The 24,964-nt window shown below is 40.9% G+C and overlaps 2 protein-coding genes across 5 annotated transcripts; one reads left to right on the forward strand and one right to left on the reverse strand.

Annotated features, from left to right (window-relative positions):
* On the forward strand, positions 1–6,461 carry RBBP9 (RB binding protein 9, serine hydrolase). The gene is made up of 5 exons (XM_035005787.1): positions 1–172; positions 1,395–1,437; positions 2,438–2,543; positions 4,985–5,070; positions 5,454–6,461. Exons 1-5 carry the CDS (start codon positions 74–76, stop codon positions 5,678–5,680), a joined length of 561 nt encoding a protein of 186 aa, XP_034861678.1. The 5' UTR covers positions 1–73; the 3' UTR covers positions 5,681–6,461.
* Positions 4,406–24,881, reverse strand: POLR3F (RNA polymerase III subunit F). Of its 4 annotated transcripts, XM_035005783.1 has the most exons (11): positions 24,694–24,881; positions 22,483–22,600; positions 19,560–19,627; positions 19,155–19,175; positions 18,959–19,026; positions 17,304–17,416; positions 13,400–13,543; positions 13,078–13,185; positions 12,003–12,194; positions 7,357–9,808; positions 4,406–4,645 (listed from the first exon to the last, which is right to left on the reverse strand). In XM_035005783.1, the coding sequence occupies exons 1-10, from the start codon at positions 24,753–24,755 to the stop codon at positions 9,731–9,733; spliced, it is 972 nt and encodes a 323-aa protein (XP_034861674.1). In that variant the 5' UTR covers positions 24,756–24,881; the 3' UTR covers positions 4,406–4,645; positions 7,357–9,730. The 4 variants fall into 4 exon arrangements, with proteins under 4 accessions (XP_034861674.1, XP_034861675.1, XP_034861676.1 ...); XM_035005784.1 differs by lacking the exons at positions 4,406–4,645; positions 19,155–19,175 and having other exon boundaries at positions 8,916–9,808; XM_035005785.1 differs by lacking the exons at positions 4,406–4,645; positions 13,400–13,543 and having other exon boundaries at positions 8,916–9,808.
* Between the last annotated feature and the right edge of the window lie 83 nt (positions 24,882–24,964).

The following is a 24,964-nucleotide window of genomic DNA, read 5'->3' on the forward strand; positions in this document are numbered from 1 at the left end:
CCTCGGCGGATGCAGTCTGGAGCTCCCGGTACTACAGGTTCGGCTGCTGGGGGACACTGGATCCTCTGCGCTCATGGCTTCCCCAAGCAAGGCAGTTATTGTTCCCGGGAACGGAAGCGGGGATGTGGCCACGCACGGCTGGTACGGCTGGGTGAAGAAAAGGCTGGAGCAGGTAAGAGACACGAGCGGCTGCGCTGGGAAGTCAGCTTGGAGCTGGAGGGGATGGAGGGGACTGAGGACTGAAGTTTGAACGTGTGCTCACCAGCCCCTACCCCACCTCAGCACACCCCCTTTAGTATAGCCCAGTGTGTTTTCATTCCTCTCCCCGCTGCCCTGTCTCAAACACTAGAACTAGTGGTCGGAATTTTGGTGGGTAGAACTGCCTGGAAGACTTCCCTGAGGGCTCAGTCGTTAGGGTACAAGGCACCACCTCCTAGAGCCCCGTCGGTCTCCCTGCATCTGGTGCTGGTTCAGATTTGGGACTTCCCAGATAATTGTACATCTTCCTTTTCTGCTCCCTGCTTAATATTTAATATGTAAAAAAGCTAGATGTAACATATATGTAAATTATGAAGTACAATGTAATGAAAACCTGAGGCTCCATTACCAAACTAAAATCTGCAACATTAACAATACCTTCGAAGCCACATGTACCTTCCCCCCATCCCATTTCCCTACCATCCTGAAAATTTTTTCATTTGCTCCAACCGTTTTAAAAATGAACGTATTTTTGCAACCATGTGTGTATACTTTGAACAATATATAGTTTAATTTGGCTTCTTTATGAGCTTTATAAAAATGGTGACCAGCTGTAGTTGTCTTGTGCATCTTGATTTTTTTTTAACCTCTTCCATAACCAGGCAATAGGACCGCTTCCTGGATTTCCATCCTCTAGAGCTCTAGAGTATGTTTCTAGAATAAAGTTCCAGGGTTGTGGCTGAAAACCAAGGCCAGAGCTACAATCCAAAAAGATCAGGGCTGAAGCTGCCCAAGACGGTGGGATCTCCAACTTTCTGTACCATGTTTCTGTACCATGTTTTACCTAACCCCTGGTGCACAGTCTGTTTGACTACAGGTCAGTTTGTCTAGAATTGCATTCATTCATGATACCTCTGTAGATATATGCCTACAGCAATAAACAGAGATGTACAAATGAGGATTCAGGTCTCTGTATATAGATGCCTACAGAGCTGGCTGGATATAGAACTACAGACAGATGGAGTTTATCAGGAGGGATTGTCTGTTCATATGGCACTTAACCCACTTCATTTCATAATATAAGCAAATACTTATTGAATTGATAAAGATCATACCAGGTGTTTCATTTCTTATTAGCAAGGTATTAGTTGTAATTAAGCTCTTTATTATAGCTTTTTTTTCCCCTCATATCTTAGATACCTGGTTTCCAGTGTTTGGCTAAAAACATGCCTGACCCAAGTAAGTTTTAAACGTGTTTTTAAATAGTCTCATCTTTGGGGTTTTGATCTCGCCATTTTCCTGGTAGAGAACAAGAATATCATAGTAGAGAAGCCAAAGGGAATATATACCTAAGAATGAACGATGGCAAGTAGTTTGGGGAAAAGGGTGTAAACCAAAAAACATTCTAGAAAATTCTAATAAGGATCAAGAAAAGCACCTGGGCGGGCGCCTGGGTGGCTCAGTCATTAAGCGTCTGCCTTCAGCTCAGGTCATGATCCCAGGATCCTGGGATTGAGTCCCACATCAGGCTCCCTGCTCGGCCGGAAGCCTGCTTCTCCCTCCCCCACTCCCCTTGCTTGTGTTCCCTCTCTCACTGTGTCTCTGTCAAATAAATAAATAAAATCTTTAAAAAAAAAAAAAAAAGAAAAGAAAAGCACCTGGGCTTGGTAAAATTTAATTTTCAACTTTGCAAGCAACTAGATTTTCCCTTCTAGAAGTCAACATTATTTTCAGGCAAAATTTATGGGTATTTCATGTGAGACAGAGATATGATAAAACTTTACAGCACCTATAGGAGATCAGAATATTTCAAAATGTAACATTGCCACTTTTGTTCTGACTGTGCCTGTGACTTGTGTCAGGAAATTCTTCTTTGGAAAGAAAGAATATATATGCATATGAATTTGAGAATGTCACCTAGAGTTTTTTTCTTAAGTTTGAAAGTTTACATTAAAACTTTAGAGTTGTATTTTTATTATTTCCCCGGTATTTTCTTATGAGAACATGGTGAAAGATGAAAGCAAAACCAGATAGATAGATGGGCCAAAACTATGGATTTGAGTCTTTCAAACAGCAATACATAAATCGTTGGCTCTATTAAAACAGTCCCATCTCCCATTTGGTCCTGCAGTTCTTAAATTGAGAAGTGCTGAGTAGTCATCGGTTAGAAAGGTGGGACAGCATTAGACTATAAGACTGTCCCTATCAAATGACACTCTTTCTTTACCCTGAACCTTAGTTACAGCTCAAGAGAGCATCTGGCTGCCCTTCATGGAGATGGAGCTGCACTGTGATGAGAAGACTGTCATCATAGGCCACAGTTCTGGGGCCATTGCAGCCATGAGGTGCGATCCTTGCTGAATTCTCCCCCCATGTGGGCTCCAGCTGGTTTGCAGACCTCATTGCAGTTCCTTGAACATGCCAAGTATGCACCTGCCTTAGGCTTGCGCTTGCCACTGTTCTACCTGGAATACTTGTTCCTAGATACTTGCATGGCTTTCTCTAAGTCTCTCCTCGAATGTCTCTTTCCACTAAGGCCTTCTCTAGTCACTTCAAATGAAACAGCAACTTCACCCCACTGGCTCATATCCCCTTTGTATCTTGGTATCCCCCTTTTTATCTATAGCACTTTTCACCACCTGATGTCCTGTTTATTTCTTATCTCTGGCCAATAGAAATGTAAGCTCCGTGAGGGTGGGACTTTGTTCATTCTGACACTGAAACCTCAGTGCCTAGAAGAGTGTCTGGAATATGGTAGGTGCTCAGTAAATATTTGTTGGAGGGTGGAGACTGTTACCCCACCCTGCAACTCCCCCAGTCCTTAGGATTCATGGCGCTTCCCTGATGCTCTCGGTTAGAACATCATGTCCCTCCCTTTAGGCTTATGAGGCCTAGAGGATAGGATTTAGCTGATTGAGTAAGCATATTAAGGTTGGGTTTCTTCCATATTTGCTAAGCTGGATGACAAAGGAATATAGTTTTTGTGTAGCCCCTTCTCCCAAGCAGTTGCTCAGGATGCCATATGAATCGCATGTCAGAGAACTTTGCCAGATTCCATAATCTTTCTGCCACACCAGAGCTATGAGATAATGCTTCCCAGTGTGGAGCTGCAGAATTTCTGTACAGCCCTAGTGTTTATAAGCTGTTAGGGGTTGTCTGGAAAATGAAGGAATCCCTTTATGCTGAAATCTATACCAACTCAAGGCCAACTGAATTTTTCTCAGGCCATTGGCTATTAAAGGTGTGCCTTCTTTTAAAGATCCCTGAAACTTACTGCAGGATTGTCCGCAACCTTCTAAAAATTAACTTCTAAAGTTAAGGTAGGCAAGGAGAAAGTTGATGCCAAAACTATGGGGTATGAGATTGTAGGGGAACAGGATACTGATTTAGTCACAGAGGACCACCCCACAGATTACTTACTAATCACAAAGGGGACAATTGTGTCTTTACAGTGGATATCTGATAGCTGTCACCTTAGTAATCACACTTAATCTCACCAATAAAGGGAAACTGGCATTGTGTGTCTCTGATGTGATGGAGTGGGACAGACACATTGCCTATGCAGTATTCTTGCCAAAAATGTTTAACCTCTGTCTAATCATGAGGAAAACAGCCAAATTCAGTTTAGGAGATGATGTACAGGACAACTGGCTTAAACTCTGGAAAAAATGTCAATGTCATTTAAAACAAAAAATTTAAAAGTGACTAGAGAGTCATGAAAACAAAATGCAGTGATCTTTGACTGATCTAGGATTGAAAAGCAGTTTTAAAGAACATTTTTGGTAAAACTGGGGAAAAATGAATACAGATAGTATTACCATCTCCGTGTTAAATGTACTAGCTGTAATAATGGCACTGTGGAGATATATATAAGAGACAACCTTGTTCTTAGGCGATACATGTTGACATGTTTAGGTGTGAAATGTGGTAAAATGAATAAATCTAGGTGCTTCTTGTTCTTCTAACTTTTCTGTAAGTTTGACATTTTTCAAAACAAATGGTTGGGCAAAAAGTTTCGCCTGAAAACAAAATACCAACCCTAAATCTTTCCTGGCACCAAGGCCTCTGGAAACTATTACTACCCCACATCTTTCCCTAGCCTAGTCTTTGCTGAGTGAGGGAACTTCATGCAAATAGTTAGCTGAGTGTCTGCTTGCCAGGCACTGTACGGGACACCAGGGTCACAAAGATCAAGAAGACTCACACCTGCCCTTAAGGAGCTGAGGTTTATTGGGGAAGATAGATATAACACGACACAAACAAGTACTACAATGCAATGTAGAGCGTGTGGCAAAAAGAAGTACATTTCCATCGTGGTACAGAATTTCTTAATATGGTTCACAGATCACTTGTATTTGTCATCTGGGTTGGGGGAGGTGTCATGTCTTAAAATGCAGATTCCTGGGCCTTGTACCAACCCTCTGAATCAGATGCTCTGGGACTGAATCTGCAGGTTAACCAACAAAGCAATGCTGATGCATACTGAAGGTAGGTTAATAGGCACATCAAAGAGAATGATTACACTTTTTATGTTTTTTTGGAAAGGATTACCAAAGAGGTTTGGACTACCTTGAAAAATCAGTAGAAACTCATCAAATGGCCAAGGGTAAGCCATTAACCACTGGGCTTGTAGTTCTGCAGTTTCCTTCCTATTTTTCTTGCTAAACTCGACAGTTGATAGCACCTGCTTTCTGTAAGCTAAATCAAATGAGTTTTCAGGGTTTTGTTTTGACTTTTTGGCAGATTTAACATTAAGTATTAGCTGACGTCATTTCTCTTTCTCCAGGTATGCAGAAACACACCAAGTATATGCTATCGTGTTAGTGTCTGCATACACCTCCGACTTGGGGGATGAAAATGAGCGGGCCAGTGGTAAGTTTGAAGGCAGAAACCAGTACAGAAAAGCCCTTGCTCTAGTCACAGGGATGTTTGTTCAGGTTAAACAGCACTGGCTTTTGGATAGGCTAAAAAAAACCTCTAGTAGCATTTGAGAAACATTTACTGCCCTTCTTTAGATATAAATTAGGCCCTTTGAGAGTGGATAGACCACTTTCTAATGCACTGAACCCTAACTTTATGAGCCATGTACTCCCCCTTTCCAAATGGTTATGGTATCAAGCTCTACAGATTTGAAAACTAAAGGACTTCTAACACTTAGGCTCTGATTCTTTGTATCTCTGCTAGATATTTTACAATGGCTAGAAGGGAAATTATCCATGGGTGGTAATAGATTATATATATATTTTTTCCCATAGGATACTTCAATCGTCCCTGGCAGTGGGAGAAGATCAAAGCCAACTGCGCTCATATTGTGCAGTTTGGCTCCACTGATGATCCTTTCCTTCCCTGGAAAGAACAACAAGAAGTGGCTGATAGGTTGGAAGCCAAATTGTACAAATTCAGTGACCGTGGCCACTTTCAGAACACGGAGTTTCATGAACTGATTAGTGTGATAAAGTCTATGCTGAAAGTGCCAGCATAGACAGGATGGGATTTCTGCTATTTTGCATTCCGGTATAGGGGTAGAGCAATTATCAGGTTATTAATAGATAAAAATTATCTGTGATCATATTAGTGGACACATAAAACAGGTCAAATTAAGTTCTGAAAAAAACAGAAGTTCAATGTTCAAACTAAGTTACAAACAGCATTTCCATTTTCCATAGGATCTGTATCTCGCAAACTGCTATGAACTAAAGCAGTATTTTTCCCATTTGAGTCAGGACATAAGGAGAGCTTAACTACCTTTATCTGTCCAAAGTGAATAAGCAGAAATGGAATCCAGGTTTCCTGATTCCCAGTCCAGGTTAAAATGAAGTAGTTTCGTGTAGGTTGTAAGAGTGGTACTCCTCTTTGAAATGAACCTTTTGTTATTTTGGGGGGAAAGAAAACACGACTAAAGGTCCAGAGTGCTGGCTTAGAGCTCAAACCACTAGCTATTTTGAGCTGGCCCAGGACATTAAACCTAGACTAGGGCCTCCCATCTTTGACACCCTGCCCTGGTCCTTCATGGATCTGAGTCAGGGGTCTGTCAGGTCAGACAGGGACTGTAAGCCCAGCCTGGACATATATACATGAGCATAGCCAACCAGATCTGTGCTAGACCAGAGTGGTGGGGATTAGGGTAACATGGGGAACTCATGTCCTGTCTAAATTGTTGCCATGTGGGAAGGGGGCAAAGTGTTGCCAATTTTCTGATTTTTCAAGGAAAAAATTTCATGCAGTGGTTTTTATATTTAGGGACTATATTTATGTTTGTATATACAGTTCATATGTATATGAGTTGTGTCCAATACATGTACATATGGATGATGTAAGTTGGCAACGACAGTTAAAAAAAAAATTTACAAACAGTGCAAGACACACAAAGTCCAAGCCACCCATTTGTGACCTCTGCCATTAGGATTAACTTAGCCAGGTGCTTTAAATGATTCTCTATGAAGCCTGAGAAATGAACATAATGTCAAAGGATGCAATCATGGGAACAATTTGGATTTTGTTACAAAATCTTAAGTATTTTTTAAAAGAATCTTTCCATACCTCAAATTTTGTTCTGTAAAGAATTCTACCTTTTAACTTCCATGGTCCTTTGCCTCTCTTTTAAGCCTCATTCCATGATTTCTTTTCTGATCATATTCCCTCAAAAAAATGCTTTTATTTCCCAACATTTTTTGGCTATTATGATCCCTAAGTATTGCCTCAAACAACTTCCAGTGACTTCATACTTGATGTTGCAGAACCTGATGTTTGCTGCAAAGATGTGAATTCCCTGTTTATGTCTAAAGGAGATTCAAAGCCATCATTTTAACCAGAAAAGTCTTGGTTTCTAAATGTGCTCAAAGAAAAAAGATAAAGACTCTCAACTTTTAATGGCAATTTCTTTGGGGAATAGGAATTTTAGAATATGGTGTGGTGGGAGTCTCCTTCTTATTTTGTACACCTGGGTATTATTTGAGTTTATTATAGTGAACATGTATTACTTTTATAAATAAAAAAATTAAGATTTAAAACAACTCATTTGACACGTTAGTGAAAAGCAAATTCAATAAATCAATTGAATAATAATTTTCTTAAAGAGGTTGTTTAGCAATGATTTGATCAAGCCTATAACCAAAATTTGATTCTTTTTGATTTGGAATTAGTCATTGCTCTACTTACTCTCAGTCTTGTTTTCTGAAGTCCTTTGTCAAAAAATTACAAACTTATACAAATAACAGTTAATAATATTTTGTTGTCCTCTTCTTCCACAGAAAAGCAACAAACCTATACAATTGAGAAATAATTAATTTTGATATTCTTCATTCCTATAATTAATCTAGACCTATGACTGTTGAGTTGTGCTATCCAATATGGTAGCCAGTAACCACAGGTAGCTATAAAATTAAAATTCAGTTCTTCATTCACACTAGCCACATTTCAAGTCTTAACAGCCACAAGTGACTAGCAGCTACCTTATTGAACAGCAGATATGGAATACTGTCATCAAAAGTTTGGGGGACAGCAAGCGTCCTAGGACATGTATTTTTATTCTCCCCTTACCCACCATGTAATAATAATGGTTCAAAGTAAAAGTCACTCAACTTGAAATTACTTGTTTGACTTGTTTACTCAGTTGATCACCATAAAAATCATGGCTCCATAAAATTTACTCCTCACCAAACCAAGCTCAGAGGAGTTTTATGGAAGAATCCCACATAAACTATCCATTTAAACCATTGAATCATGGTCTCTCATGATTATTTGACTCCCAACGGATCATTATTAAGCGGAATAGAAGGGCCCTAACAGACTCCAGGGAATATCTATTCTCAGGTGACCAAAATACCTTGTACTAAATGGAAATCAACTGTAAGGATTAGGACTTCATTCACAATTTGATTTTTTGGTGTCGGGAGTCTACAGCTCCATAAACTGTGGTCATAGTTTACTTCTGGTAGGTAAATATCCATTTAACTATATAACAGAGGTGCAGTACTTTTGTCTCTTTTCTCCTTCAGTTAATATTCAGAATGAAAGACATGCTGTGGGAAAAGCATTTAAAGGGTCTCTTTATTCTGGTGAGTCAGGGAACTTTTGTGGCCTCTGACTGTAAGCTTTAGAATCTTTGGCTATCAAGACACAATGCAAAGTCATGAACTGCTTCCTTCTCCCCACTTGTACCTCTCCCCCAAGTTCAGTTTTTTCATTAAATAAGACTAGTGCCTCTGTGATAGGCGAGGTCCCAGGGAGGACAGATAATGTTCTTACTATTCCAGCTCTCGCTGGGGGTGGTGTAGTTTCAGGCTCTATCTTCTGTACATCCAATACTTTGTTTCAAAATGCTAGTGTCATTGAACTCTATTTCTATAGAGCTGGCCACAGACTCCACCTGGTTCTTGGTTACTGAGCTGAATTTTATTTTATTGATCCCATATATCTCAAAATAACCCTTCTGATGTTTACCACTTCGAGTATATCCAAACTGGTGTTTGAACTCAGGCCTCAGTAGTAGCTAGCTTTGAATTCCTTTCCTTTGGTCTCATGCTTTTGGCCTGGACACAGAAATCATTAAGGAGAACTACAAAGTGAAAATACAACAGCTGAGATCCTAAAAAGCTAACTTCTGTGCAACAATACACCAAATTACCTAGGATTGAAGGTACCATTAGAACTGAGAACAATTATAATGGCTTTCTGTTTAGTTTAGACCAATTACACCATGATTTTTAAGAGAGTACGGAAACAAATCTAAAATAAGAGGAGTGGTACCCTGCTCACAATAAAGTGAATGGAGCGCAATGGATTATGGGGCAATTCTAGCAGATAAGGCAGTTGAGCTGCAGAGTAAGACTTGGAAGACTTTGACAAAGAAGGACCAGTGAAAACATTCTCTTTAGGATGAGAATAATCATATTTATGCACTGAAAACATCCTTGACAATAGTCATCATTTGCATTTGAGGTAAGTACAAAGGCATAATCCTCTGAAAGAATATTTCTGATGTAAAAAGGAATGAATAGTGTGTGGAAAGGGATGTTCCATTCTCTTCCCCACTCATGCCTCCAAGTGCTATTCCTGCCTCACCGCTTTTGATTCCTTCTCAATGAAACCACTGAGAAAAGAGAAAACAAATGGCAGTAGTGAACCAGATACAAAATTTTCCAATGAAGACCTTAATAAATAACTTTAAAATGGGCATTTTTAAACTTTAGTCATTACTGTAGTATATGGCAAATATGGATTTGTTGGCTTCTTTTTCCATGAACCATCAAAAGTCTTGAAAGCTTCAGAAGGTGGTCTTCCTGAAGTTCAAAGTATTTTATTTATTGAAGGATGGATTTCACTATTAGCCTTACCTGCTTCATATTCTGTTGGCTACTCTACCAATATAAATTTAGTCTTCATAGATAAAAAAATACTTTTTCATAGCAGCAAGTCTATCCATTATTGTGAAGTTTGCTTTCAAGGGAATTTGATGTTCCATCATGAGTTAAATTATCTGCTCCCAAAGTAACTTCATTTGCAAAATGTCAGGAAAGTTCCCAGTTCTCTATTAAAATTCGAGCCACTCTGTCATATAAATACAGTTAGATGGTGAAATCTCACCACCTTCATGGCAGTCATCAAAAACCTTTAAAAAAGAAAAAAATTTACAATCAAATGAGAGTTTTAAAATTACACTGTAGGTCTCAAATGTCACCTACAACTAAAATTTCTGTTAACAATGTATCCAAGACCCAACCATTGTTTTGGGTTTTTTTTAAAGAATTTATTTATTTGACAGAGACATAGCGAGAGAGGGAACACAAGTGGGGGCAGTGGGAGAGGGAGAAGCAGGCTTCCCGCAGAGCAAGGAGCCCGACGCGGGACTGGATCCCAGGACCCTGGGATCATGACCGGAGCCAAAGGCAGACGCTTAACAACTGAGCCACCCAGGTGCCCTGACCCATTTTTTAAAGCAATATTAAAAATAGAATTTTCAGGGCGCCTGCATGGTCCAGTTAGTTAAGCATCTGCCTTCAGCTCAAGTCATGATCCCAGGATTGGGATCAAGCCCCATGGCAGGTTCCCTGCTCAAAGGGGAGTGTGCTTCTCCCTCTCTGCCCCTTACCACTACTTATTCTCTCTCTCCCCCTCTCTCAAATAAATCTTAAAAAACAAAACAAAACAAAAAGTCTATTTAAAAATAAAATTTTCGGGGCACCCTCTCCCCCTCCCCCTGCTTGTGTTCCCTTTCTCGCTGTCTGTCAAAAAAAATAAATAAAATCTTTAAAAAATAAATAAAAATAAAATTTTCAAAGTGAAAGAGACTAGGGCTGGGGCGCCTGGGTGGCTCAGTTGGTTAAGCTACTGCCTTCGGCTCAGGTCATGATCCTGGAGTCCCGGGATCGAGTCCCACATCGGGCTCCCTGCTCGGCAGGGAGTCTGCTTCTCCCTCTCCCACTCCCCGTTTGTGTTCCCTCTCTCGCTGTGTCTTTCTCTGTCAAATAAATAAATAAAATCTTTAAAAAAAAAAAAAAAAGAAAGAAAGAGACTAGGGCTGGGCGCCTGGGTGGCTCAGTTGTTAAGCATCTGCCTTCGGCTCAGGTCATGATCCCAGGGTCCTGGGATCGAGTTCCGCGTCAGGCTCCCCGCTCAGCAGGGAGTCTGCTTCTCCCTCTGCCTCTGCCTGCCACTCTGCCTACTTGTGCTCTCTCTCTCTCTCAAATAAATAAAATCTTTTTTTTTTTTTAAAGATTTTATTTATTTGACAGAGAGACACACAGCGAGAGAGGGAACACAAGCTGGGGGAGTGGAGAGGGAGAAGCAGGCTTCCCGCCAAGCAGGGAGCCCGATGCGGGGCTCGATCCCAGGACCCTGGGATCATGACCTGAGCCGAAGGCAGATGCTTAACGACTGAGCCACCCAGGCGCCCCAAATAAATAAAATCTTAAAAAAAGACTAGGGCTGTATTTAAGAACATGCTATAATAGACCTGCTTTGTGATTATAAAGTTAGTGAGTGAGAAACCTTTCACTGTAGCACTAAGATGATCTGCTCACCTGCCCACTGGGCCAAAGGCTATCAGCAGATAACAGGAAAGCAGATCTACATACATCACTAACCAAAGGTTTCATGTTAGCTACATTCCTTTCTTTGAAGGGTGCTAAACAGAATTCCCAATATGCTTGCTGTTTTTTCTAGGACTTGAAACCAGCACACAGAGAGCTTAGGCATATAGACAAGGGCTGGTATAAGGAAATAAAATCTACACCAGCGGCCCAAGAATATAAATGCCCTGAGGGCAGAGGCAGTGCCTGTGGCACGCAGCTGGCATGCGCGAACTACATGGAACCGGATGAAGAGTGCTGGGGCACACTGCGGGGGAAAGAACATGTTCGGGTTTGTGTCCTGGTTGTTACTTCGAAGCTGTAGCCCCTACAGCTTCCTTAGCTTCATGCTTATGCGGAAATAATACCGCTAGCTCCAAGGGACAGAAGTAGGATTACATGAGACCATAAATCTTCAAGAATATGCCTGGCCTGTGGTGGGTTCTCAGCAAATCTCATTTCCCTCCCTACTTAAGAGTTAAATGATCAGCCATCATTAAAAATTGTCCATTTCAGGGCCATGAGTAGAAAACACAAATTTCCCTAACCTGGTTATTCTAAAAAAGAATATAAAGCAATGACTTGTTCATCAAGGGCCCGTCATCAAGGTTACACAGAGGTCTGAGCCGCTGTTAGTCAACCCTGAGTGTCAGAAAACGAGTGTGCTTACTGGTAAGTTAGGTGGTATTTGCACTTGGTGGCAGTCAGGTATGAAGTGAAACCACTTTAACTCACCGGGCAGAGTCCACATGGGGCCCGGACCAAACCCGTGGGTGGGATGATTGGATTGACTGCTCTGTACAGTTTCATGTGTCCGTCTACACTGCCAACTGTGCCTTCTTTTGCAGCAATGATAGTCATCTCCACTTTCCCATCATAAATGAGTGTATTTAAGATCGTTTCAATGTCCTCCATGGACAACTCTACCTGAAAAGGGGATGCATTAGAAAGGACACAAAAAGCACAAGAAGACATCCTTTGGGAGAGTCTTTAAACTGTAAAGGGTCTGCAATTCCTTGGTGAAATGGGGAAGCATTATGCTGGTGAGTCATTAAAAGCATGGGTTGAACAACAGCCCAGGTTAGCATAAACCACAGAAATGCTAGGGACAGAACTCTAACCTCATGCTGAATTTGACACTTTCTATTTGTCCACCCTCTTCAGTAAAATTTAGAAGTCTTTTAACATTTTGGGGGCAAGAATTTGATAGGGATTTATAAAATGTTTGAACAGAAAGTTATTTTAGACATCAAATAGTCCAAATGCCTACTTTTTTTATAAATGAGAGATCTAGGGTCTAGGAAATGAAAATGACTTGTCCAAGTGGCCACTTCAGTTTCTTTTTTGATGATGAAAAGCACCCAGCATGGTGTCTTTATGTATAGGTCTTCAAAAGCATATACTGACACCACTACTCATGACTTACAAGAGGAACACAATACCAATAAATGACAACGGATGTGATGACTGATATTTGGTATCTATGTTGAAATGTCCCTGAGAAAGTCAAGGGCTTGTCAACAGACTTTTGCATTTTGGTAGTGCAATGCACTGCCAGGCCTCTACTCTGCTACTCTGTATCACAAGCTGAGTACATACAGATCCCACAGTGCCTGATGGCATGACATTCACCTTTGTCTAAATGGCTTAAGACAGTGCTTTCTCAAAGTGGGTTCTGCAGAATGTTCATAGGTATCACCTGAAAAAAGGGTCTGGGTCCAATTATGTTTAGAATATACTGTAAACTACATTCCTGTGATGAAGAGTAACCTTTAAAAAATAAGATGAAAATTAAAAACTGTGCTCTCACCTTACTGATCCCCAATTCACAGATATACTTCCACACTTCATGTGATGAGGCAAATGAACTATTTCTTTGTATCATTGGATTCTGTTTGCTTTCCCGTGCTGTTTCTGCCTATAAGGGTAGAAACATAACTCTCAGCAAGAACACTGTGTTTTCTGAATACAACTATATAGCGTGAAATCAACAGCAGAATACATTGTTAAGTAAAAATTACTGATTTGAATATTTTCAAGTCCTATAAAATATGATATACAAGATTAAACATTCTTGATGAAGCAACTTTTAAAAAAAGATCTGCAGTGATGTTTCCTCAATTATGCCTCACCTTGGTTTGTAGGAATTTAAAACACTGTTGGTTAAGCACCTCTACAAATTCTGATTCAAAATCCTGGTCACTGTACCAGGCTCCACCAGTCACAGACCGGTCCGGTTGCACGTTATAGAGCATATATACTTTCTTTTTTGAGGCCTAGGAAAAAATGCATAGTAGATGTGGTTATAAGATAACCAAGTCTTCCGGGGTGCCTGGTTAAGCATCTGACTCTGGATCTCAGGGTCATGAGATCAAGCCCCCGGCTTGTGCCCACGCACTCTGAATGAATGAATGAATGAATCAGTCTATATTGGGAAAAAAAAAAAAAAGATAACCAAGTCTTCCAAAACTGAGATTTAAAAAAAACCCTTGGGGTGCCTGGGTGGCTCAGTCAGTTAAGCATCTGCTTTCAGCTTGGGTCATGATCCCGGGGTCCTGGGATCGAGCCCGCATTGGGCTCCCTGGTCGGGCTCCCTGCTCAGTGGGGAGCCTGCCTCTCCTTTTCCCTCTGCTGCTCCTCCTGCTTGTGCTCTCTCTGTCAAATAAATAAATAAAATCTTAAAAAAATAAAATAAAATAAAAATTTAAGAAGGGGCGCCCGGGTGGGTCAGTCGTTAAGCGTCTGCCTTCAGCTCAGGTCATGATCCCAGGGCCCTGGGATCGAGCCCCGCATCGGGCTCCCTGCTCCGCGGGAGGCCTGCTTCTCCCTCTCCCACTCCCCCTGCTTGTGTTCCCTCTCTTGCTGTGTCTCTCTCTGTCAAATAAATAAATAAAATCCTTTAAAAAAAAAGGAAGAAGGGCGCCTGGGTGGCTCAGTTGGTTAAGCGACTGCCTTCGGCTCAGGTCATGATCCTGGAGTCCCGGGATCAAGTCCCGCATCGGGCTCCCTGCTCAGCGGGGAGTCTGCTTCTCCATCTGACCCTCCTCCCTCTCATGCTCTCTGTCTCTCATTCTCTCTCTCGCAAATAAATAAAATCTTAAAAAAAAAAAAAAAAGGAAGAAGAAAATATCCAGACTCAATTATACTCAGGAAGAGAAACAGACATACTTCGGACCCTTTAATTTTATAGCAATAGTGTTACAGCGGAGATAGACCTATCTACTGAACTTATTAAAAACCTTGGGAACTCAGGCGCCTGGGTGGCTCAGTCGTTAAGCATCTGCCTTCCGCTCAGGTCATGATCCCAGGGTCCTGGGATCGAGCCCCGCATCGGGCTCCCTGCTCAGCGGGAAGCCTGCTTCTCCCTCTCCCACTCCCCCTGCTTGTGTTCCTGCTCTCGCTATCTCTCTCTCTGTCAAATAAATAAATAAAATCTTTAAAAAAAAAAAAATTTAAGAAAAAACCCTCAAAACTTTTTTCTTTGGAGCCAGGGGTGGGAGAGGGGCAGGGAGGGAGAGAGGTGGGTAGAGAGAGAGAGAGACTCTTAAGCAGGTTCCACACCCAGCATGGAACTGATGCCGGGCTCGATCTCACAACCCTGAGATCATGACCTGAGCTGAGATCAAGAGTCGGATGCTTACCTGACTGAGCCACCCAGGCACCCTTCAGAACTTTATATTTTAGAGCAATTTTAGATTTACACAATTATTATAAAGACGGTACACTTATCTCGTGCTCAGTTTCCCCTCTTAATATCTTATATTAGTAGGATGCATTTATTACAATTAATGAACCAATATTGATACATCATTATTAACTAAAGTCTACACCTCACTGAGGTTTTCCTTAGTTTTTCCCTAATATCCTTTTTCTGGTCCAAGGACCTAATCAGGATACCGCATTAAATTTACTTGTCATGTTTCCTTGGCAAATTCTCAGACTTTCCTTGCTTTTGATAACTTGCCAGTTCTGAGAATTACTGGTCTGGTATTCTGTAGGACATCCCTTGACTGGGATCTGTCTGATGTTTTTCTCATGACTAGACGGGAGAAAGGACACGGAAGAAAAGTGCCCTTCTCATCACATCCTGTCAAGGGCACTTGATTGTCACCAAGTGATGACTGATCACCATCAATATGACTTCTCAGTGTTGAGGTTAACCTTGATCATGTGGCCTGAGGTAGTGTTTCTCTGTTTTCTCCACTGTAAACTGACGTCCCCCCCCCCCCCCCGAGCCTTTCCATGTATGGAAGGACATCACTATGCAGTCCACACTTAAGGAATGGGAGTTACATTCTACTTCCTTGAGGGTGGAGTGTCCACCTAAATTACGTGGAATTCTTCTGCACAGGAGGTTTGTCTATTCTGCCTCTATCTACTCATGGGAAGATCTGTCATTTATTTACTTATTTGAGAGGGAGAGAGAGCAAGTGAGTGCAAGCAGCAGGCGAGAGGGACAAGCAGACTCCGCACTGAGTGCGGAGTCCGATGTGGGGCTTGATCTCACGACCCTGAGATTATGACCTGAGCTGAAATCAAGAGTCGGACGCTTAACTGACTGAGCCACCCAGACACCTCGATCTGTCATTTATTTAAACATTTACATCTGTATGGACTCATGAATATTTATTTTATAGTCTGGGTTATAATCTAATAATACTTTAGTTTGAAACTTTGAAAACATCATGTAAATGAAAGAAACCCGACCCAAAAGACCACATAGTGTATGATTCTGTTTATACGAAATGTCCAGAGAAGGCAAATCTACAGAGACAGAAACTACATTAGTGGTTGTCAGGGCCTATGGGCAGGGAGGCTGGGGAGTGACTCCTAGTGGGGTCACATTTCAGGGGTGATGAAAATGTCCTAAAATTAGAATAATGTGATGGATGTGCGACTCTGTGAGTATACTATAAACTTCCAAATTGTACATTTTAAACATGTGCATTTTATGGCACGTCAATTATCTCAATAAAGCTGTTATTAAAAATAAAGATGGAGAAGAAGGATTGGCAAAGTGAAACTGGGTGATTGGTATGTGGGGACTTGTATTATTTTCTCTACTCTTGTATATATTTGAAATCATCCATTAAAAATGCTGAAGGGAGATAACGTTCTAAATTAGGGACTGGGGGGCGCATGGATGGCACAGTTGGTTAAGTGTCTGGCTATTGATTTTGGCTCAGGTCATGATCTCAGGGTTGTGAGATCGAGCCCTGTGTCAGGCTCCACGCTCAGCACCAAGTCTGCTGGAGATTCTCTCTCTTTCCCCCTCTGCCCCTCCCTGTGATCATGCTCCTCTCTCGAAACATAAATAAAATCTTTAAAATAAATAAATAAATAAATAAATAAATAAATAAGGGTGTGGTAAGTTAAAAATATCATTTGATAAATAAAATCTCTGATGAACATCAAATTCTTATTTGCTGAAATCCGTATTCAAGCAAACTTTAGTTTAGGGGAATCTCGGGTCTTCTTCCGCCTAGGTCAGTGAGGTTAGCAGCTGGTGTTCCTGATGGAGCCAGCTCTGGAATGGCAACCCTTGAAGGAGGTCATGGGGTGGGGGGAATGGGACGAGGAGGACGAAAAACACCATGTCTTGGAACAGATGCTCTACCAGGGCAGAGATCTTTCTCTGGCTTGTTCACTAATGTAGCCCAAGCACCCACAACAGTGCTTGGCACAGAGCAAACACACAATAGGTATTTGTTGAATGAATAATCTAACATGCTAGAATGAAGTAAATTATCTTTCATGCTGAAAATCCAGGAAAAATGTTCATGATTCCAAAAATTCCTTACTGAAGAGTATAGTAGTTTTAGCTTTTCGAGTGGGTGAGACACAAAGAGTTAATTAGGCAGTGATAAATCTAAGCAGTGTCTCCAAACCAATACAATATGGACTAAATTTTTTAAAATCTTTTTGACTAGTAGTTTTAAATCATGACATAGCTTAAAGAACAGTAAGATCTTGAAACATACTTGGAGCAAAACAATACAGTGAACACTTGGGGTAAGGAAAGAGAAAACTACTCACTGCCACAGACTTAACAGCTTTGATAAGCTTTTTACTTTCCAAATTCTTTAGAATTTTGTTAATTTCTGTTAATGGCAAGTTACTTTTGTATCGGATATCTCTGCTCCATATTCCTGTAAGAAAGTAAAGTAAAATGAGTTCAACACCATAGGATTTGTGTCTACAGTCCTACTGCTTACATCGCAGGCTAAAACTAGCAAAATATGTATATATGTATACATTCCTAGCACATAGCTATGGGAAAAACAGTGACTTAGAGTAAGAATCTCAGGTAACAACAAAAGTATGCAAAATGATAAAGAAGTTAGGTGCTTTATCTTCTAACCAGAAATTTCTTGGAATCCTAGTGTGGCACCTTTTTAAAAACATGTGAAAAAGATACTTTTTAATGGAAGAAAAATCTTGAATGTTGCTGAATCAACTTACATTGTGTCTTCCATCCCCTCCTACACCCCAACTTCTGTTTCCTATTATTTTTATTTTAGATTGTATTTAGATTATAACTTCAGTTTGGGCCAAGGTCAGCTACCACTGTCAACGGAGAGCAAAAAAAAAAACTCTTTATGTAAGCATCTGTGTGCCTGTATACCCATTATTTATACCCTATATTTAGGAGATGAAAAATGAAGATTGAGGTTCTCACAGCCATAAGCCCTGTGCAGGAAGCCAGGATTTCTCTTTCAAAGAAGGGTTGTATGTGGAATTTTATATTAAACATGTTACCTTATTTTCTTCCCAGCAAAGAGGCGTAATGAGATAGGAAGAATTAAAAAAAAAACAAAAAACAGAGAATGGCTTTTGTCATATGTCTATTTTTAAAGTATTACACTCCTAATAATATAAGAATGATGGGGCGCCTGAGTGGCTCAGTCGGTTAAGCGTCTGCCTTCGGCTCAGGTCATGATCCCGGGGTCCTGGGATCGAGCCCCGCGTCGGGCTCCCTGCTCGGCGGGAAGCCTGCTTCTCCCTCTCCCACTCCCCCTGCTTGTGTTCCCTCTCTCGCTGTGTCTCTCTCTGTCAGATAAATAAATAAAATCTTTAAAAATATATATATATAAGAATGATATATGATTTCAATTATATCATTATTGATACATTGTTGAAACTAATATCAGGGAGTCAAATAGATCCTAAAGTGTAATAATAGCTATTTAGATAAAGGTCTATAAGAGGGATAGAGAAAACCGAAGTTGCTGAGGGACCTCTGTTGGGACACCGCCACACTGCACTGGACATCCCTCTGGTTTTTGCAAAAACCAGAGAGATGGTATTATCCACAATTTACAGATAAAATGAAGAAATGAAGGTCTCCAAAGTTTAGAAAGTGAGGATTGGAAAAAAAAAAAAAAAAAACCTTAAGTTTTAACTGATTTATTTTGAAATCAATAGTACATTCCAATGCTCAGAATTCAGAAGTTTCTTTCCATCCCGGGCAACAGCCATCCAGCTCCTGCCTCCTGTGAGCTAACAGCAGCAGCATCACACCTGGGTGTCCTTCAAGCATATGCACAGTATGTATTTCTATTTCCTCTCCTTTTAATATACATGGCAGCATTTTTTATACACAGATCTGTACCCTGGGAAGCCAGCGCTCAGTCCCTATTTCGGGTCCTAAAGACAATGTTTTTTTCCTGGTTCTTCCTTCACATGCTTACCTTTATTTCCTGCATCCTCTATGATTTGATATACTAGTTTTTCTTGGTTATCTGATCCTTTCATTTTACTGCAGGGGAATAAAATAGAATTAAAAAGGCAAAGAGATACAGGATAATCTAATAATCTACGTAACTACTTTAATGAATTAGTAGACAAGGTCATCACATTGACTTATTTACCAAAATAAGAGCTTACCTTAAAAAGAATGAGACAGGGCTGTATGTACCAGAATGAAAAGATGTCCAAGATATAGTAAGTGAAAAAAACAAGTTGCAAAACAGTATGGATAGCATGATCCCATTTTTGTTAAAAAAAAAAAAAAAAAAGAAAAAGGAAAAAAAAGAAAAAAAAGAAAAGAGATTATATATATAGTATATAAATATATAATCATTTCTATATATTTATATATATACCTAAAAGAAAGGACATATACCAAATTATTAAGAGCAGTTATCTCTGAGAAATGGAACTCATGATAAGAGGTGGGGATGGTATGCAGGACAGGTTTACATTATGCAATTCTATATTGACATTTCCCCCCAAAACATTTATTACATTTGTAATAATTAAAATTTCTTAAAATAAAAAATTGGGGCTTACCCAGCATTCTGAGAATCCTTTATTCTATACAGAAGTCCTGTATTGCTCCTTAAGAGATCCAACTGACCCTAAAGTTTGTTTTGTTTTTTATAGAAAATAACAATGAATTATTTTGGAGATATTTCAAATCAATCACAAATGTTAATTTTTTAAAAAAATTTTACACAAACCAAAATATCCTACCCTGCACAGTTGTTAGTTCCTCACTTAAGACTTAAGTTTTTGCCTACATATCACATGTAATATATTTTTGAAAACATACATAGCTTCTTAGTTTGTCATTTTCCAAAATATAAATACCTAACAGTTTCCTATATGCTATATTCTGACTTGTTATATGACCAATGCATAATGAATTCTGAAAAAGCAGCAGCTTTAGAATAATAAATAAAAATCCACATTCAAATTCAAACAAATTCACTAAGTATATATAATATAAACATAAAAATGAAAATATAATTTGTATAAATAAAAAGTTCAAATAAAGACTAACATGCATAAATATTCTATAACATGATGATCAAATAAAATTTGCAATGTTAATAGGACATTTACTGATTTGTGTGATTTTTATTGTATTACATGGACAGTTAGGCAGAAAGATCAAGCAATGAATAAAAGATGCAATAGTTTTGGTTTTATATAACAAGTCAAAAGTAAAGTAAAGCTTGTCTGATGTGATTTGGAAATTCCTCGGGTCTGAACTCTGGAGCACTCAGGTGGCTGTACCACTGGGCTTCTGGCAGTTTGGGGAACCCATGACTGAGAGGCCCCATTCCCGTGAGTTAAGACTGGGATGACACATGCCTTGCAAACAGGTTTACATATGGATGAACAGCAATAACTTCCTCCCCGGACCCCACTAAGTAGCAAAATTGAAACACAAAGTTCCATTTGGAGGTTGTTTAATTCAGCCTATGAATGTTTGCTGAACACCCGTACTGTGATATATGTTTCGGGGGACCAACATGAATTCTAAAAGAGAATCACACAGCTAATTTCAACTATCTGGTTGGCATTAACATAGAGGTAAGTAAAGAGTAGAACAGGCGCTCAGAGCAGCAGCTTTGGCCCAACCTGGGGTTCAGGGAGGCTTTCTGGGAGACAGAAAGCGGAGCTGAGTCTTGAAGGATAATGAGGAGTTAGTCTGTGAAGAAAGGGAAGAAGGGCGGTCCAACCAGGGAAGACAAAGGACCTGAGGCATGAGGCGGCAGGGAACCAAAAACAATCCATTCCCCTGAAACTTAACTTTTGAGGCAGAGTGGTGGCAGATGAGGCAGGTGAGGAAGGTAGCAGCTCAGTGTGGTAAAGCCACGAGTTTGGACTTGAATCTCTAGTGCTGAGATTCTGGGTCAGAAGTGACTTGGCTAGATCTGTGTTTAAGATGATCAGGCTACCTTCTCTAAGGCAGACGGAGCCAGGAGAGCGGGTTAGAATACACTCTAATAGTCCAGGAGAAAGCCAAGACCTGAACACATGCGGGAGTAGTAGGAATGGAAATGAGGGGGCAAATCTGAGAGCTGTTTAAGAGCTAAAATCAGCAACACTTTGTGATTTACTAATACTTATTCCCTTAAAATTCATCATAGCTCCACCACCGCTTATATCCTCCAGACAACAGGACTGGCAGTGGATGGGGCTGCAGAGGTGGAGAAAGAGAGGGGGAGATATTGAGGATGATTTTCAGACAGAAAGCAAAGGGCTGAAAGGGCAGTCAGAGGACAAAAACAGTTTCCCTTGCCACAACTTCCAGCATCCCTTCCACTATCCCTCCTAGAGCCAAGTCCTTCACCAGGGTGAACTGATTAGAGATCACCAATTGTTTTAGAGTACTAAAAGAGAGGTCAGCAATCTGGCCCACTGCTTGTTTTTATAAATAAATTTTACTAGAATGCAGCCATGCTCGTTTATTTATATACGGTCCATGGCTTTCTTGCAGAGTACTTGTGACAGAAACCACATGGCCTGCAAAGCCTAAATACATATTATCTGGCACTTTATAGAAAAAGTTTTCCAGCCATTAAGCTAGAAGGCTGAAGGGAGTAGTTTAACAGAAAGTTCACCTGTCCTCAAATTTCCATGAGTCCTTAGTGTAGAAATCTTTTTCCCAGTTTCTACTACGATCAAAGTGAAATGCTTCCAAGACAGGGGATCTTTGATGTAGGGGAAATGGAAGGAGAAATAGGTAGACTTAGAGGATGGGGTGCCACAAGGTGGGGTGTTTTTGGACAGTGGACGAGAATGACACTAAGGCCCCAGGACAAGAGAAGAGGTAAAAGCAGGTAGAAGGGCTTCATTGAAAAACCCCATTGTAGTGTTAGTGGACTCATTCCTGCTTCCTGAAATGCTCAAAGTGAAATTGTGGAGAGAAACCCTAATGAACTGACTCTGTGATAGCTGGCAGAGGGCATATTTCATAGAGAATGGTCCAACATCAGCAGCAGGAAGCAAACAGAAGGTGAGAGCAGACTAGCCCTATGTGCCCTGTGTACACGATGACAATTAGGTCAACAAATACAACGGTTAAAACAAAATATATTTATTTTATTCATTTTTAAAAATTATTTATTTGAGAGAGAGGCAGCACACGGGTGAGGCGGGCAGAGGGAGAGGGACAGAGAAAATCTCAGGCAGACTCTCCACTGAGCACAGAGCCCACATGGGTCTTGATCCCAAAACTCAGAGATCATGACCTGAATGGAAACCAAGAGTCAGATGCTTAACCGACTGCACCACACAGGTGCCCCTCATTCATCTTGTATAATGATGTGTAATTATTTCTTCTTTCCTCAGTTCAGGCAGTCTGAGCCGCTTCCTGGCTTGGAGTCTTAACCTAAGACACTTTCGAATGGTTTCACATACTAGGAAGTAATGACAATCACAGCACATAAATGATTACATGAACTAGTTGAATTTGCCTTACCATGGACAGCAGTCTATTGATGGCCACTGCCCGCTGCTGGGCTTCTATATGAGGCATTTCATTCTGAATTACTTGGTCTGTGATTCCATGAGGGAACTGGTGACATAATTCTATAATCCTAGGAAGAAAGGCAGTAACAATATTATTCATGTTTTTACCTATTTCAAGAGGTGGGGGGGCAAGGATACAAGCAGAACAGTTTGAAATTGTGCCTTTAGAATGAAATCTTGCCATTTGCAACGACGTGGATGGAACTGGAGGGTATTATGCTGAGCGAAATAAGTCAATCAGAGAAGGACATGTATCATATGATCTCACTGATATGAGGAATTCTTAATCTTAGCAAACAAACTGAGGGCTGCTGGAGTGGTGGGGGGTGGGAGGGATGGGGTGGCCGGGTGATAGACATTGGGGAGGGTATGTGCTATGGTGAGAGCTGTGAATTGTGTAAGACTGTTGAATCACAGACCTGTACCTCTGAAACAAATAATACATTATATGTTAAAAAAAAGAAGATAGTAGGAAGGGAAAAATGAAGGGGGGGGGAAATTGGAGGGGGAGATAAACCATGAAAGACTAGGACTCTGAGAAACAAACTGAGGGTTCTAGAGGGGAGGAGAGTGGGAGGATGGGTTAGCCTGGTGATGGGTATTAAAGAGGGCACGTATTGAATGGAGCACTGGGTGTTAAATGCAAACAATGAATCATGGAACACTACATCAAAAACTAATGATGTAGGGGCGCCTGGGTGGCTCAGTCGGTTAAGCGGCTGCCTTCGGCTCAGGTCATGATCCCATGAGCCCCGCATCAGGGAGCCTGCTTCTCCCTCTCCCTCTGCCTGCCTCTCTGCCTACTTGTTCTCTCTCTCTATCTCTCTGTCAAATAAATAAATAAAATCTTAAAAAAAAAAAACCTAATGGTGTAATGTATGGTGATTAACAACATGATAATAAAAAAAATGCTAAAAAAAATTCCATTTAAGGTTCCAAGTCTTAAAAAAAAAAAAAAAAGAAAGAAATTGTGCCTTATTCACATTTGGCAGATAATCTGTTTGTTTTTAGTGGGAGGTTTAGTGGGGGGGAGCAGTAAGGAGGGAAGGGCAGAGGGAGAGGGAAAGAGAATCCTAAGCAGGTTCCACACCCAGCACGGAGCCCAATGTGGGGCTCAATCTCGCAACCCTGAGATCATGATCTGAGCTGAAATCAAGAGTTGGACGCTTAATCTACTGAGCCACCCAAGTGCCCTATGCTAAAATCAAATAATCTGGGTTTCTATGATGGTTCTGAATCAAAGCATGTTAGACATTGGGCAAAATAAAGTACATGTTTACATTATTACTATTACTTAAGAGGACTGTTTCTTTTTCTCACTAATATGAACTTTAAATTAGAACAAAAGTCAAATGAAAACACAGAAAAAAATATTAAAGCTGAGGCTTCAATGTTCTCAGATGGAACAAGTATGACAAAATAAATATTCAGTGCGTTGGGCAGCCATAAGTCTGCAAGGAGGAGGTAAATCAGACACTTCCAGTAGGAAGGCAAAATTTGTTATGACAAGTCACCATAACTGGGGCTTGCTTTTGGAATTATCTCTACCAAACAAAAATAAGACCAAATATCCACCTTTGTCATAGGATCATCATACGTGTTTTCCTAAGTCTGAGAAAGTTAAGGTCTTCTAAAACTATGTGATGAACTAAAAATAGTGCACGGATAGCGAACTTAAAATTAGGAGAGGCTTTATGTGACCTAAAATCTTGACTTAAGTACTGCACAGAAACCATTTGGCTTAATGTCTCTTCAAAAACCACAAACTGCATCCTAACTTCGCCCAAATGTTCTGTCTAGAGAATTCCCTTAGCGACAAGAGCGATCCTGGATGAGAATATGTAGCTACAAGTACTACGGAAAAAACGCCGAGTCCTCTCTGGGCGTAGATCACCTTAATGCAGGAAGGAAGCACATCATCACAACTTTCAGAACAGCACCGGGGCAAGGGGAGATACAGAAAGTTACAAACTGTCAAACTCGTTCGGAACTTCTTAAGAAATCTACGTTCCAGGGATGGGAGAGGGGTTCCAAATCCCCAGTCTCCTTCCTGCGCGCGCGGGTATCTACCGAGGGTCCCGGGAGAAGAGGTCCGGCTGCCCAAACGTCCGGCCGCCTGCGGGGGGCTCCAAAGCCGGGAAGCGAGCCTCACTGGTTTTACCTGTTTTCTATTTCGACCGGATCCGCGTCGGGCGGCTGCACCTTCACTTTCACCTCAGCCATGACTGCCCAGTTCCCGGCCCCTGAGGGGAGAGACGCTCGGGATCGCCAGATACCCAGTCGGGGAACCAACGAACCGGGAAGAGGGGAAAAACGGCGCCCGGCTTGGGCAGGGGCCTTCTTCCTCGTGTCGCAGCCGGTCCTTACTTGTTCTGTCGGCTTGAGGTGGCCAAGGCACGCCTGATCCGCCTCAGTTGCCCGCGCCACTACAT

Source organism: Mirounga leonina, unplaced genomic scaffold, assembly GCF_011800145.1.
Source record: "Mirounga leonina isolate KUSES-001 unplaced genomic scaffold, KU_Mleo_1.0 Mir_150, whole genome shotgun sequence".
Taxonomy (NCBI): domain Eukaryota; kingdom Metazoa; phylum Chordata; class Mammalia; order Carnivora; family Phocidae; genus Mirounga; species Mirounga leonina.

Excerpts from the sequence above, each read along its gene's own strand:
- RBBP9 (XM_035005787.1), top strand. The coding sequence starts at position 74 with ATGGCTTCCCCAAGCAAGGCAGTTATTGTTCCCGGGAACGGAAGCGGG. Across the intron at positions 2,544-4,984 it reads GGGGCCATTGCAGCCATGAG|GTATGCAGAAACACACCAAG; the intron begins GTGCGATCCTTG and ends CTCTTTCTCCAG. Across the intron at positions 5,071-5,453 it reads TGAAAATGAGCGGGCCAGTG|GATACTTCAATCGTCCCTGG; the intron begins GTAAGTTTGAAG and ends TTTTTCCCATAG.
- POLR3F (XM_035005783.1), bottom strand. The coding sequence starts at position 24,755 with ATGGCTGAGGTGAAAGTGAAGGTGCAGCCGCCCGACGCGGATCCGGTC. Across the intron at positions 19,027-19,154 it reads CCTGTCTCATTCTTTTTAAG|TAAAATGAAAGGATCAGATA; the intron begins GTAAGCTCTTAT and ends ATTCCCCTGCAG. Across the intron at positions 12,195-13,077 it reads GTGAATTGGGGATCAGTAAG|GTAGAGTTGTCCATGGAGGA; the intron begins GTGAGAGCACAG and ends TCCCCTTTTCAG.